This window comes from Talaromyces stipitatus, genomic scaffold, assembly GCF_000003125.1.
Source record: "Talaromyces stipitatus ATCC 10500 scf_1105507295511 genomic scaffold, whole genome shotgun sequence".
Lineage (NCBI taxonomy): Eukaryota > Fungi > Ascomycota > Eurotiomycetes > Eurotiales > Trichocomaceae > Talaromyces > Talaromyces stipitatus.
In genome coordinates, this window is record NW_002990119.1 from 84,247 (window position 1) to 97,538 (window position 13,292).

Sequence of the window (13,292 nt, forward strand, 5' to 3'; positions counted from 1 at the left end):
TTACAGCTTATAATTTTGCTTAGCCAAGCATTACAAATCCAATCCATCGGATATACTATTTCCGTATTGCCGATCCACGTGATGCAGGGTTAGGGTTGCGCTCTCCTCAGTAGATGCAAGACCGTTCCTGACTAAGGAACGGAGAAGCGCTGGGAATTGTTAAGGACACCACAGATTTTCACTAGTGGGAGCCCTTAATTAGGTTTAGCTTACCTAATCTTCAACATTCACTGGTCACCATGTGACCTTATGATCATATTCTTTACACATTTTGTGCAACTAAAGTAAAACTAATCTGTTCAGCTTCTTCCAAGGAATTCGAATAATCAACTGCGTCCTCGATTGCAACCATTTTGACTGATCGGGGTTAGGCTCTGATAGGAGTTGTACAATTTGGGTGAGGAATAATTGACTCTGATTTGCACGTCTTCTAAAACATAGCTAACTACACATCTTGATCCTCTTTATATACACATCATAGTGGCAAAGTATCACGGATTTACGGGATAAATGACAATCCTGACTCCAAAATGTAGGCTTGAGTTTGGCTCTCATGTTCTCACGGATATGTCGTTATTCCGAGGAATCATGATTAGTAATGACATCCTGATTGGGATTAGCGTATCAAATATCCAACACACTGATATCTGGGACCAAAACGATTTTCGAGTTGAAAGGCGACTTCCTTATAATTATTCATATCAAACAGTCGGAGGCTCAAAATCCTCAACCCTCTCTACCACCTAGCTCCCAGGAGTGCAGCCTTTGACGCGTCTCAACGCGCCCGGCAACACCATGGCGCGTAAAGGCCCTGGTACAGACGGCCCTCTACAGACAGCCCTTCTGGAATCCACGTCTGTAGCCACAACAAGAGCTTCTGAAGAAGAGAAGATCTTCAGCCCCATAGCTGTATTCCTTGATAAACACCGCAGCCAAACCACCGGCCTTGCTCCTCACCTACTGAGAGCCCTCACCACTCTAAGTAATGACCTCGCCTCGATAGCTTAATAACATTTCAACGCTTATATCAGCGGTATCTCGATAACCTCTATTCTACCTGCCCTGTCTCCTTCCCCTTCCTCTTCCCCCACCCTAAATCCCTTACCCCCTTCACCCCCTCCCTCACGTCCCCCCTCAGGTCTTAACCAGTCAACTTATACAACTATTACCCAATATGCCCCAGTCAAATTAACTCCCACCACTTACCCTAAAGCCTCCATCAAAAAGCCGATGTCTCTAGTAAAACAACCCCTTCCTGACATCTGGCTCTTCGTACGCCTCCCAGCTGACCATGCAGCCAGAAAAATGGAAGCCTACGCTATCTACTCTAGCCTACGATCTCAACTAAACTTAAATAGTGCAGCACTAAAAGAAGTCCAAGCTATAAAGACTGGCTTTGCACTATGTCCCTCATCTCCAGAAGCCCTCCTAGCCCTTGAGACCCAAAAAGAGACTATCTCTGCATTCTTTGTTAACTGCCAGATAGAATGCAGCTCCCGATGGGTCTCGTACTGAGTCACCAACGTGCCAAGGAAAATTAGCCAAATCTTGGATGGTCAATACTCTCTAATCCCTGTCAATCCTATACTACTATCCTTAGAAATTAGCAAAACTACAGGGCTCAAGCCTATATCTATTAGTAAGACCACTACGAGCGCTGCCAACCCTGATACTCTCTCCTCAAGCTGGTTTGTCAACTTCCCAGAAGGCATGAAATTACCACTGCCTATCCAGCTATATCTTTTTAGCACTATCACTAATGCTTGTCACCTCTCTAAGAAAACAACAGTTATTCAATGCACACGATGCTGGAAATGGCATAATGCATGATCCTGTGTACACCCCTCTCAATGCTAACTATGCGGCTCCTCAGAGCATACTGAAGAGGGCTATGTCAACCACTGCACAGCCCTAGAGCCTTATCAATGCCCTCTTAGATGCATACACTGCTATGGACTACATCTAGCTGATTTCGCAGAATGCCTTCTACGCCCCAAAGGCAATACTAAACATACTAAAGCTCAACAAACAGAGATCCGCAAATCCTGCGCCATAAACCTCGCAAAAGCTCAAACTAAAGGAGGATGTAGCTCTCAGCTCTCTATAGATACACAAGAAACACCTATGGCATTAGATGAGATGCCATCACAGCCTTTAATCTATAAGATTATCTCTCCTTTCCGTTCAGTAACCCCCCTACCTCGCGCCCCAACTGAAAATCCTCCCATTACAGCTCGTGCAGTCTGTTTTACAACCCCTTAACCACAAAACTAGTTCGCCTCTCTTCTTGAACAGGAGCTATAATCTATTACTATCCAACTCAAAAGGTGCCTCTCAAAATCCTACAGTTAAATGTAGGGCACGCGCTAGACGCACATGAAATAGCCCTTACATTGGCATACACTAGTAATATTGATATTATCCTAATCCAAGAACTATATACATTTAAAGACCTCAGCCGACAGATCACTAAAAAACATCCATCATATGAATGCTTCTCCCCAACTGATAGCTGGGCAATAAGTGGCCGATCACGAGTCCTCATCTATGTCCGAAAGAAGAAAGGCATCCGGACCTTCTAGCTATGCCCCTTTATAACTAATACTAAAGAAGCCTCATATCTCCTATTCCTTTAGATTTTTTCGCCCACAGGAAAGTCCGCTCTGATAGTTAATATCTATAATGCCCCAGTAGGCTCCATTAGAGCAGGCAAAGCCGCGAAAGCTCTTACAACCCTGCCAGAGGCATATTTCCCTCAAGCAATGATACTCGCAGGCGATCTCAACCTACTATATAATAGATAGCAGCCCTCGCTACATCGCAGCCCCACACCCTCTGCAGAGCCGTTTATTAACTGGCTGGACCTCCAGGGTCTAGTACTTATCTCTGACATAGATTGTCCCACATATGAAAGGGGTAACATGTTAGACCTTAGTTTTGTCTCAAGCCCTCTAGCACTCGCGGGAGCTAAGGCCAGCATAGCGAGCCACCTAGATACAACCTCAGATCATCAACCACTAATCACCACTGTACCATGGGATCAGAGATACAAGGAAACAGCTCAGAAACTGAGATTTGACACACTAGACCATATCTGCTTCCTCTTACTCCTCACCTCTAATCTTGCTAGTATCGAGAACTCAACCATGATAGAAGAAGACCTCGATGCCCTTGCCAAAAAACTGACATCTGTAATCTAAGGAGCATATAGAGGCTCTGCTAAGAGAACCCTGACACAAGGCATAGAATAACCTTGGTAGAATAAAGACTGCAAGAAAGCTTTACACAACTACTGCTCAGGCCTCTGCTCAAAGACAGACTTCTACAGGATAACTAGATGGTCTTAACAACAATTTTGGCAAGAGAAGCTCTCTACAGCAACACAAATGAAGGATATCTTTAATATGAGTAAATAACATAAGTCCACAGGCACCTTCCAAAGCCCTCCACTAAAGAACCCACTGAGACCTAACAGCTTCCCAGTAGTTACTTTACACAAGAAATGAGACGTACTAGTCTGCAATCTTCTCGACTGATATTTAGCCCAACTGAGAGCATAACAAGGATTCAATTTCAAACACAGGAACCAGCATGGATAATTGGAAAACCAACCATGGAGAAGCGCTGGAGCGCCTGCCTACAGACCCTCGAAGGCCATGACGACCTAGTCAACTTAGTCACCTTCTCCCATGATTCGAAGTTCCTCGCCTCAGCTTCAGACGATCACACCGTCAAGGTATGGGATTCCGGCACCGGCCAATACCTATAGATCCTCGAGGGTCATAATCTCCCAGTCAGCTCGGTCACCTTCTCCTATGATTCCAAATTCCTCGCCTCAGCTTCATACGATTGCATCATCAAGATGTGGGATTCCAGCACTGGCCAATGTCTACAGACCCTCGAGGGCCATAACAGCTTGGTCCGCTCAGTCACCTTCTCCCATGATTCTAAGTTCCTCGCCTCAGCTTTAGATGATCAAACCGTCAAGGTGTGGGATCCCAGCACCGGCCAATGTCTCCAGACCCTTAAGGGCCATAACTACAGGATCCGCTTGGTCATCTTCTCCCATGATTCCAAGTTTTTCGCCTCAGCTTCACACGGTCACACCAAGGTGTAGGATGTTAGTACTGGCCAATGCCTACAGACCCTCGAGGGTCATAATTTCCCAGTCAGCTCGGTCACCTTCTCCCATGATTCCAAGTTCCTCGCCTCAGCTTCACACGATTGCACCATCAAGATGTGGGATTCCGGCACTGGCCAATGCCTACAGACTTTCAACGGCCATAACGGCTCAGTCTACTCGGTCACCTTCTCCCATGATTCCAAGCTCCTCGCCTCAGCTTCATGCAATTGCACCATCAAGATGTGGGATTCCAGCACTGGCCAATACCTACAGACTCTCGACGGCCATAACGGCTCAGTCAACTTTGTCACCTTCTCCCATGATTCCAAGTTCCTCGCCACGGCTTCATACGATCACACCGTCAAGATGCGGGATACCAGGACTGGCCGATGCCTACAGACCCTCAATATTGGAAAAGCCGCATCTATGGAATCATTCAATATTACGAACTCATATCTTGAATTTAATGACGGTACTGTTCGTTTATCTTTAATTCCGGATATAGGACTGACCAACACCGAACCCGAAGTGCCACGATTTGAAGGGTGTAGTATAAGCTCTGATAGTACATGGATTACTTGAAACTCGGAGCATCTGCTATGGTTACCACAGGAGTCTCGCCCACATTCTATTGCCGTGTCACTATCGACAATATGTGTTGGTTGCCATTCAGGACGAGTGCTAGTATTTACCTTTGATTCCCCCAGACTATTACATCTCCTTCCGGGGCACTGAATCCCTTTTAGAAAGCATATCTTACAGAATGTCATCTTTTACACTCTTGCGTTTCAGATCTCTTTGCAAATTAAGGGCCTGGGAGCACTGATGAATTTACGAGACAAGGCATTGTCACTGTCATTCTTTGCTGTTGGGTTCCATCAATTTTTCGGATATTCTCAAGGGAAAACTCCAGCTTCAGCATTTCCATGGAAAATTCTGGATATGACTTGCCTCCTACGGTTACGAGACCTTAGTCATGTAATAATTCGAGTAACTATATTACCGTACAGAGAGTGAAATTGTACAGTAATATTGTTATTCCGGCACTATTTCTGATAGTAGGTATATAATATCTTGGCATTCCCGGTCGAGAAACAATCGAAGAGTGTAGGTGGTGACACCAATTTCCGGAAGTACTGTACTTCTATCTCTAAACGAGCCATAATTATAACTCTAATAAATTGGGGAAACAGTCTAAGCAAGACTCAATTGGGGCCTTGCACTGAGGACAAGGATATTCAAAAACCGGACCCTGGGACTTGACGTCTTCCACGCATTGAGTGCACAGCAAATGTTTACAACTCACATAACTAACTACAAAATACAGATAGCACATCAGAACTTGTTATCTGGACTAAGTAATCTATTCCTGCTTTGGGCGTGGCGTCACTGATCTAGCCTAGTGTTAAGTCTAATTCAATTATTATTGCTGCTTGCATCCCCTCGTGCATAGCTCTAATTGAGACGTTGTGCTGCAAAAGAAGGGCAAAGAGCTTTCATGGTAAACAGGAGATATGTGTTCCCATTACGCCACCATCGAGGAGCAGGACCTCACTTATTTTCATCGAGTAGATATTATTAATATCTTGACCTAGGTGTGACTTGGTATCATAACCAGTATTATATTTGCACCTATTATAGGTGTAGAATCCCTATTTAGTTTTCTTAAGATATTAGTGCTTGTTGATTTTAACAAACTAACAGGGTGTCTCTTTTCGTCGGCTTGGTATTATTAACTTTCGAATGCGTCAACAGCGTGGTCTCGCGATATGGCAGTATTAGGGAATGTTGATGTTTTGACGAATTATTCCAAATACAAACTCTCTAGGTCTCACTCTGAGAGGAGAGAGGCTTCTAGTACAGGCTCAGTTTGTCACAGGCGACGCTGCAGAGTCTATCTCCTCCACGTGGATTCGGTTCCTCGCAATGAGATAACACAAATCCAGGAGTCAGGCCTTACTACCTATAACCACAGGTGGCTACCGCGTATCCTGGGTGGAAAAGAATTAACGCTAGGATGTAGGACATATAGTTATTCTGGGCTTCTTGGTTGCTGCTTGGTTTTTGTATCTTTCTCTACTTATGAACTGATCTTGATTTGCGATAATCGATAACTAACTGTATATAGGATCTTGTTCAACGTCTTGTACTGCCGGAAAGTCAACAAGGACAAGGCTAATGGGAAGTACGACAAACTTTCTGGGCACAACGACGATCGTGACCCTAAGTTTATTTTCATTTTATGAAATTATGTGATATGGAAATTAGCAGATCCAGTTTATGCCAGCACAGCTGGGAATGAGAGAGCCATGTGCTCAATAACTATTATAATCTAATCATGACGACGGATTTTTTACGAGAATCTCGAGCCCCATTCTGTTTGGACTAACCAGGGTCTCTAGCGCCCAATATTTGCGTAGTTCAATAATGCTTCCTAGGTAAGGGATAACCGTCGCTTTAAAAGAGTTTGCCAGCGCTCTCTAACAGCTGGGCAGTTTCTTGACCGAGCCATTGTGGAATAAGTGACTGCCTACTGTCTTCCACTTCTATCCATTTTCCTCCAGCTACCTAGCTAAGAATTTTAGCATGTAGTAAGATTAGGAAGAAGTTGGGGATAATTATACCATATAACATTTTCCAGTCTCTTCTCGCACACATGTTAGTGCGATAGTGGTTGCAACATTCTCTAACGTGTTTGATTTGAGTCCTGATTTCTTCCATTGGTCGGCCAAAGCTTGGAAAGTCGTTGTGGCCGTGAAAAAAGGAGCAACACCATTGATTCTGACTCCTAGTTCTCGACCAACTTGCTGCGACGCTCGGAGAAGACCAGTGATTCCATGCTTGGATACGATATATGCTCCCACCCCAGTTGAACCAAAGTAGCCTGAGGTTGATGTGACGAGAACTACAGTTCCCTTTGATCCATTCGCAGATGCCGGTTGGTTACGAGCTATGAAGTGAAGCGCGAGTCGTAAAGCTTTGATCAAGGACGCATCAAGTTAAATTCAGGCCACATACAAAGGGTTATGGAGCAGCAGTAGAACATACTGTTAATCGTTCCTTTAATATTGACATCGATTACACGAAATCCTTCTGCAGACTCGCGTAATTCTCCCTCTTCATCCACATCACCGATATCAAAAAGCGGCACACTCTCCATGATCCCAGCATTGGCAACAACGATATCAACTTTTCCAAAGTGCTTGGTACATTCAGCGAATAGTGCCTTTATTTCTCTCCAAACGAGAATGTTCATACCCACGAAGAGAGCACATTGAGGATATTGTAATGATTGTATCAATGTTTCAGCACTAGGACGAGTACGTTCCAGATCAGCGATCACAATGTTTGCTCCTTGCGCGTTCAGAAAGCGTACAGTCTCTGCTCCTATGCCGTTTGCACCTCCTGTGATTATGGTAGTCTTACCTGAGAGGCTTTTTAACACGATAAGGTCTGTATCCCTCATGGCGTCCATATTTTTTCCAGGCGGAATTACGCTATTCGAGACCGATATTTCTTATTATATTGGATTTCGTTTTGGTTTAAAAAGGCATACGAGACCCTCAAGTTCAATAGTGTACGTAGTTGCTTATTCTTTCCACGGTTCTGTCGGTATTTTGCAACTCGGCTTATTCGGTCTGTCCAGTATATATCTTCGGCTTACTCGGACTGGCGAACTGATTTCAAATATCCGCCCCTTGTACAAACAGGGATATAAGTTCAATACTTCTAACATTTTTGAGTAATTCCATTCGTTACCGTAAAAAGTTTATTTTCTTCACTGCAGACACGAATCTTTTCCCTTAACTAACAATCGACTTGGATGATGTATACAATAAATGAATCCGATTCCAATTCTCACAAACATATCAATGGTGCAGGAAAGAAATCTACTGAGCCTGCAAAACCTAAAGCAATCATTTCAAATTGAGGAGTAAAGTATTTAAAGGGCAATACGGGATTTGACTTTATTTCGCTATATCGTATATCGAACCCCCTGTAAGGATTCTCCTGAACCTCGAATAACAACACTATTTATGAGATTTGCGAGCTCAGCCGGAAAACTCACGTTGGGAAAATGTCCAGAATTGCAAACGAGTGTAGTCACTTCCCTACTGGCCTTGGTGGTAATCATATCAACGACAGACCTCTGAAAATCAGGGGGTACAGAAATATCGTGTTCACATATGATGTACGTGACCGGAATACGCAAATAGCCTGCATGATGAAGTGGACTTGAAAAGCTCTCTGCTGAATGTGCCTTCATGTGTCTTGCATGTTGTATCGCGTTGGTATATGGGAGATCCGAGAAATTGACGTTGGCGCAGCCGTCAGTGTCAGAAATCAGGTAACCCCCCTGTGAAAACCGTTTTTTAGTGATATTCCGGGCATCATGTTGATCTGACTTACTTCTACTTTCATGAAAGGAGGAATATTCCCCTCCATGATGGTCATAATGGAGCCGCCGACTTCAGGAACCGGAGAGCTGATGTAAACGAGTTGAACAATGCCTCCTGGTTTCTGAACAGCATGTCTCTCGGCCTTGGAGACCCCGTTGGGTGCTTTCTGTGCCACAAACTCCGCCGTAGGAGTGCATTATTAGGATTATGTCATGACCTTCATCTGCAAGTTTTGTCGTTATGGACTTGATATGCTCGGCATCCTCCGTCATTGATGCAGGAGGGAGCGGATCACGAAATCCCACAGACGGGAGGTCGACAATGGTCACATCAAGATCATATTTGCAGAGGTGTTGTACAAATTTTGAGTATAGCAATGATGGGGCAAACGATGCCGGCACAATCACAACATGAGCCTTTTGATTCTCCATTATGATGATTATCAGTTGATAAATGAACTAGCAAATGACTCACCATATATGTCCGTCCCAGAGGCTTCTTAAACCGCACGAAGGAATGACCATATGACTTTCATATCTAACCTCGGCCTTTTCGCCTTTATGAGTACACCGCAACCGTAAACCGAGACAAAAGACCGAGGCCGACAAAGCTGGAGGATTCGGATATTGCCCCAGATTCTCTCCACTTCCTTTTGACAGGGGTCGGTAGGGGTCCCAGACTAGCAAGTCTTTTCTTGGATGTGTATATCCAACAAAAAAAAAAAAAAAAAAAAATTAAGCAAGAGAGATCATGGGCTTCCTGAGGTAGGTAGTAGCTCATTTAAAGGCTATAAGACCCATTGCATCTACTGGCCTCCATGCAATAACTTTTCTTCTTGGACGCAAACTTGACTTCGCAATCTTTCATTTTCAAGACCCCCTTCAATTCCTCATATCATGCCTAAGAATATCGCCATTGTTGGAGCAGGGCCCTCTGGCCTTACACTTGCAGCTCTCCTACAACATCACTCTATTCCCTTCACCATCTACGAGCGAGAGAAATCAACTAGCTCTCGCTTTCAGGGAGGATCTCTAGACCTTCATCCAGACTCTGGTCAACGAGCTTTATTTGAAGCTGGGTTACAGCAACAATTCAACAAGTACGCCCGCTACTTTGACCAGGACTACCGTTTTGGAGACAAACACGCTGTGACGTGGCTGAATCACCAGGCAACTCCTGAGGCAGATGGACGTCCAGAAATCGACCGTGCAATGCTTCGCAAGATTCTAATAGAGTCTCTTGATCCTATGCATATCAAATGGGATCACTGCGTTTCAGCTGTAGTTCCGATGGATGACGGCCGCGTGAAAATTGTGTTTGATAGTCAACCAGAGCCAGTAGTGACTGACCTTCTTGTCGGCGCTGACGGAACTTGGTCCAGGGTTCGACCACTTCTCACGACTTGGAAGCCCGAGTACACTGGTCTTACAGTCATTGACTGCCGTATCTCAGACCTGAATAAGAGATTTCCAGAGATCGGACAATTCGTCGGCCGAGGAACCTATTTTTGCCTTTCTGAAGGCAGCGGTATCTTCATGCAACGAAATGGAGATGGCAGCTTGCGCGTCTACCCTTGCTTGCGAGTTGAAGAGACCTGGGCAACAAGCGACCCATCTTTTGACTGGAATGATCAAAAAAAGATGACGGAACTTCTGATTAACTCCTTCTTCTCAACCTGGGACCCTCGCCTTCAGGATGTCATTCGCAATGTTGACTCAAGCATGACTCCACGCGCCCAGTATCGCATGCCGCTAGGCCTACGTTACGACCACCGCCCAGGTTTGACCCTCATTGGTGACTCTTTGCATGTTATGTCGTGGTTTGCCGGAGAGGGTGCAAACTTGGCAATGCTAGATGCCTTGGATCTATTTCACGAATTACGTGCACATCCCGAAGACTTGGATTTTGCAGTGCGTAACTACGAGTCTACGGTTGTAGCCAGTGGACGAGCTGATGTCACGAATGAGATGTCGCAAGATTTACTTGTCAAAGCGATGTCTGACGACTCTCCCCGAGCGTACATCGAGGGTATGGCCAAGGCAATGGATGATTGGTTCGCGGATGGGAAGTTACTCGACGGCATGGACCGAGAGGCATTGTTTGCTAAATAATTTTGATTGATTGCTATTCATGTAGTGGTTGCTGTAGGTATAGGTTGATACTCAAACATAATTCTCTCGAATATTACATGACTTCAATTGAATACCACATTAATAATTTACCTAGGCAAAGAATTTGACGATACCATTAACCTGGTGAGGAACATATCTCGCTTGTAAATTGAGGTGGTGCATTTGGTATCAGACGATCTTCGGGTAATGGTCATAAGCTGCTGAGGACTCTATCACAAAAAGCGAAGCAAAATGTCTATGCATACGCTTGTACTGTAGGAACCTTAGCAGTACCTAGGTCAGAAGACATCTTCCGGTTAGGGTTAGGTAGGGCTTGTCGTAGGGCTAATTGTCGGATTGGTAGGGTTATTCCAGGCCAATCCTGAAGAGGTTTTTACTGGGATGAAAAGAAAGGAAGTGACTAGCAAGATTTGTATGTCTTTTGTTGTCTCGTGTCCTCTGTATACATGAGTTTCCAAGAAGGGTTTTTATAGACCTTTTGGCGGCGTGATTTGTGAGCTGTCATGAGGGGTAAATGAGAGGATAATTTTGAGCTCTGATAAGGTGGCTTCTGATTGACTGAGATGTACTACGTAGGTGCCCAAGTATTGCCCTAACGTGAAAACAGTATCTTGAGTAAAGAGAAGCCCGGTTTCCCGAACTATGCGTTTGCCCTCGTTGCATTCGGGAGATGAAATTCCATTGCTTACTCTGCATACTATTCGCTGTTAAGTACGAAGATCTGACGTGAGCCTAACCTCAGGGAGAATATTTCATTTCCAGTATGTGGCATCAACATAGTCAATTTGAATTATACTATTGTCAAAACATGACTGAAAATACTGGTTAACTGTATTCGACAAAGCATGCCTAGGTATGTGTTGGAGTAAGCTAAGAAAGTGCATATAGGGTGAAATCCAACGTGATTGAATCATGAAATGCAGGTTGACTGATATGATTAATCAAATAAACACATGAGCGATTGGTGCCTAGGTAAAATCATCAAGGAAAATAAAGGCTAGTTCTGTAACCTCTTGACCAAATCTGAAAAGATACAGGGATGTAATTTTAGACTATCTTGGAGACACTACCGAACAATCTCAGGGTGATGGGTAAAAAAGACATTCGCTGCTATTACGAAAACGTCCAACTTGCCACTAACAAGTCTAAAATATTCTTGGATCAAGAATTTTGCCTCTTAATCTTGAAGTCCCAGTTGACTTCCCATTTCACATAGGTTCCCTCACTCCCTTTACCTTGAGGCAAATCGGATCTATAAGGCTTGAATTGAAGGAGCAAATCCGATTTCACGGCATACACGGAGTCAGAGTCGAGATAAGAATCATCCTCGGGGAACACTTGCGTGTTCAAACGATGATGAGAATCGCTCGTTACCATAAAATGAATGTGAGCCGCCCGATAGGGGTGACGGTCCATAAGCTTGAGAATATCACCGGCCGGCCCGTCGTAGGGCACAGGATAAGGAATTGGCTTTATACAGTAGAAGGCGTAGTTGCCGTCGCCATCGGACGTGAACATGCCACGCATGTTTCCTGATGGTTGGCTGGGGTCTTGTTGGTCATATAAGCCATTGACCGCGCATTGCCATACATTCAAGGAGGCTCCTGGTGACCATCAGCTACTTGTTAAATGAAATATAGGTGAAATAAAAAAATGTACCTGCAATGGGCAAATTGGTATCTGCATCCAAAATTCGACCATGGAAGAAAGTCACTTCGCCGCCTAGGTATTTCTGGATAATGCTGTCACCGTTCAGGTAGCGTGGAGGATCGGCCGTATAGAATGGGCCGAGAACACAAGAATTGGTAGTTTTGCCATTGTCTTTCTCTAGTGCTTTTTGTGTCTGAGCATCAACAAACCTACTCTTAAAGTTAGATCAATTGAAAGTAGATTCTGGGTCTGACATACGCCTCTACACCCAGGCAGTCTGCTATCAGTAACGTCTCATTGCGTTCAGGATTACTCATTTGGCCAGATCGGTTCAAGACTTCAATAGCAATGTGAAGTTCTTCAGTAGTGAGGTTCACATCTCGGCAGAATGCGTGAAGATATCGTACCAAGCCTGCAAGTATTTCTCGAGCCCTAGGGGAGCTTTCGGATCCGAACGAAGAGAGAACAGAAATTGTCAGAGGGTGGAGTTCGGATGCATGCATTTTGAATAAATTGATGAGATTTTACTCCTTTCCTGGCTTTATGACATAGAACCCGATGATTGCTCATCTAGATGACGGGGAATTACAGGTAGGTTATATAACTGTCTAAACGCCCACGGCTTGCAACCCCCGGACTTTTCACATTGCGGGCATCAATGAAGCATTCAATTTTCCCCAGATAGAATAAGCCGCACCCAAGAAATCAAACTGCGTGATATACTTCTCTGGAAAATGTACCCCGAGTGGATTGGCCGAAATTGCCGAATCAACGAAACCGGAAGCCGCAAGCATGAAAACTTGCAGCTCGGCAATATCTCATTTTAATCTTTCGATAATGTCAGAATCTAATCCGAGGTACACGATGAACTCTGTGCCAACAAGCTCACAGCACGTGGTCAAGCCAGGAGCCAAAAGACGGCGTCCACCATTGGCCTGTATACAGTGCTATCAGCGCAAGCTGAAGTGTGGACACTGTGACGGTGCC

The 13,292-nt window shown here is 44.6% G+C and overlaps 5 protein-coding genes across 5 annotated transcripts, besides 3 other annotated features; 2 read left to right on the plus strand and 3 right to left on the minus strand.

Moving 5' to 3' along the window:
• The first annotated feature begins 1,060 nt into the window (after positions 1–1,060).
• Positions 1,061–1,136: a sequence feature (C-rich).
• Positions 1,137–2,417: 1,281 nt separating this feature from the next.
• Positions 2,418–3,461: a mobile genetic element.
• Positions 3,462–3,613: 152 nt separating this feature from the next.
• Positions 3,614–4,821, plus strand: TSTA_097560 (transcription initiation factor tfiid, putative; the record flags this gene model as incomplete). Its single annotated transcript, XM_002485693.1, has 4 exons — positions 3,614–3,736; positions 3,770–4,111; positions 4,145–4,600; positions 4,690–4,821. The coding sequence occupies 4 exons, from the start codon at positions 3,614–3,616 to the stop codon at positions 4,819–4,821; spliced, it is 1,053 nt and encodes a 350-aa protein (XP_002485738.1).
• A 1,759-nt stretch (positions 4,822–6,580) lies between these two features.
• TSTA_097570 (short chain dehydrogenase/reductase, putative) lies at positions 6,581–7,598 on the minus strand (the record flags this gene model as incomplete). Its single annotated transcript, XM_002485694.1, has 3 exons — positions 6,581–6,691; positions 6,748–7,100; positions 7,172–7,598. The coding sequence occupies 3 exons, from the start codon at positions 7,596–7,598 to the stop codon at positions 6,581–6,583; spliced, it is 891 nt and encodes a 296-aa protein (XP_002485739.1).
• Positions 7,599–8,099: 501 nt separating this feature from the next.
• Positions 8,100–8,954, minus strand: TSTA_097580 (uncharacterized protein; the record flags this gene model as incomplete). The annotated part of the gene is made up of 3 exons (XM_002485695.1): positions 8,100–8,480; positions 8,534–8,689; positions 8,829–8,954. The coding sequence occupies 3 exons, from the start codon at positions 8,952–8,954 to the stop codon at positions 8,100–8,102; spliced, it is 663 nt and encodes a 220-aa protein (XP_002485740.1).
• A 282-nt stretch (positions 8,955–9,236) lies between these two features.
• Positions 9,237–9,257: a microsatellite.
• A 16-nt stretch (positions 9,258–9,273) lies between these two features.
• TSTA_097590 (monooxygenase, putative) lies at positions 9,274–10,634 on the plus strand (the record flags this gene model as incomplete). The annotated part of the gene is made up of 2 exons (XM_002485696.1): positions 9,274–9,287; positions 9,398–10,634. 2 exons carry the CDS (start codon positions 9,274–9,276, stop codon positions 10,632–10,634), a joined length of 1,251 nt encoding a protein of 416 aa, XP_002485741.1.
• Positions 10,635–11,816: 1,182 nt separating this feature from the next.
• TSTA_097600 (hydroxyquinol 1,2-dioxygenase, putative) lies at positions 11,817–12,808 on the minus strand (the record flags this gene model as incomplete). The annotated part of the gene is made up of 3 exons (XM_002485697.1): positions 11,817–12,259; positions 12,315–12,514; positions 12,564–12,808. The coding sequence occupies 3 exons, from the start codon at positions 12,806–12,808 to the stop codon at positions 11,817–11,819; spliced, it is 888 nt and encodes a 295-aa protein (XP_002485742.1).
• Between the last annotated feature and the right edge of the window lie 484 nt (positions 12,809–13,292).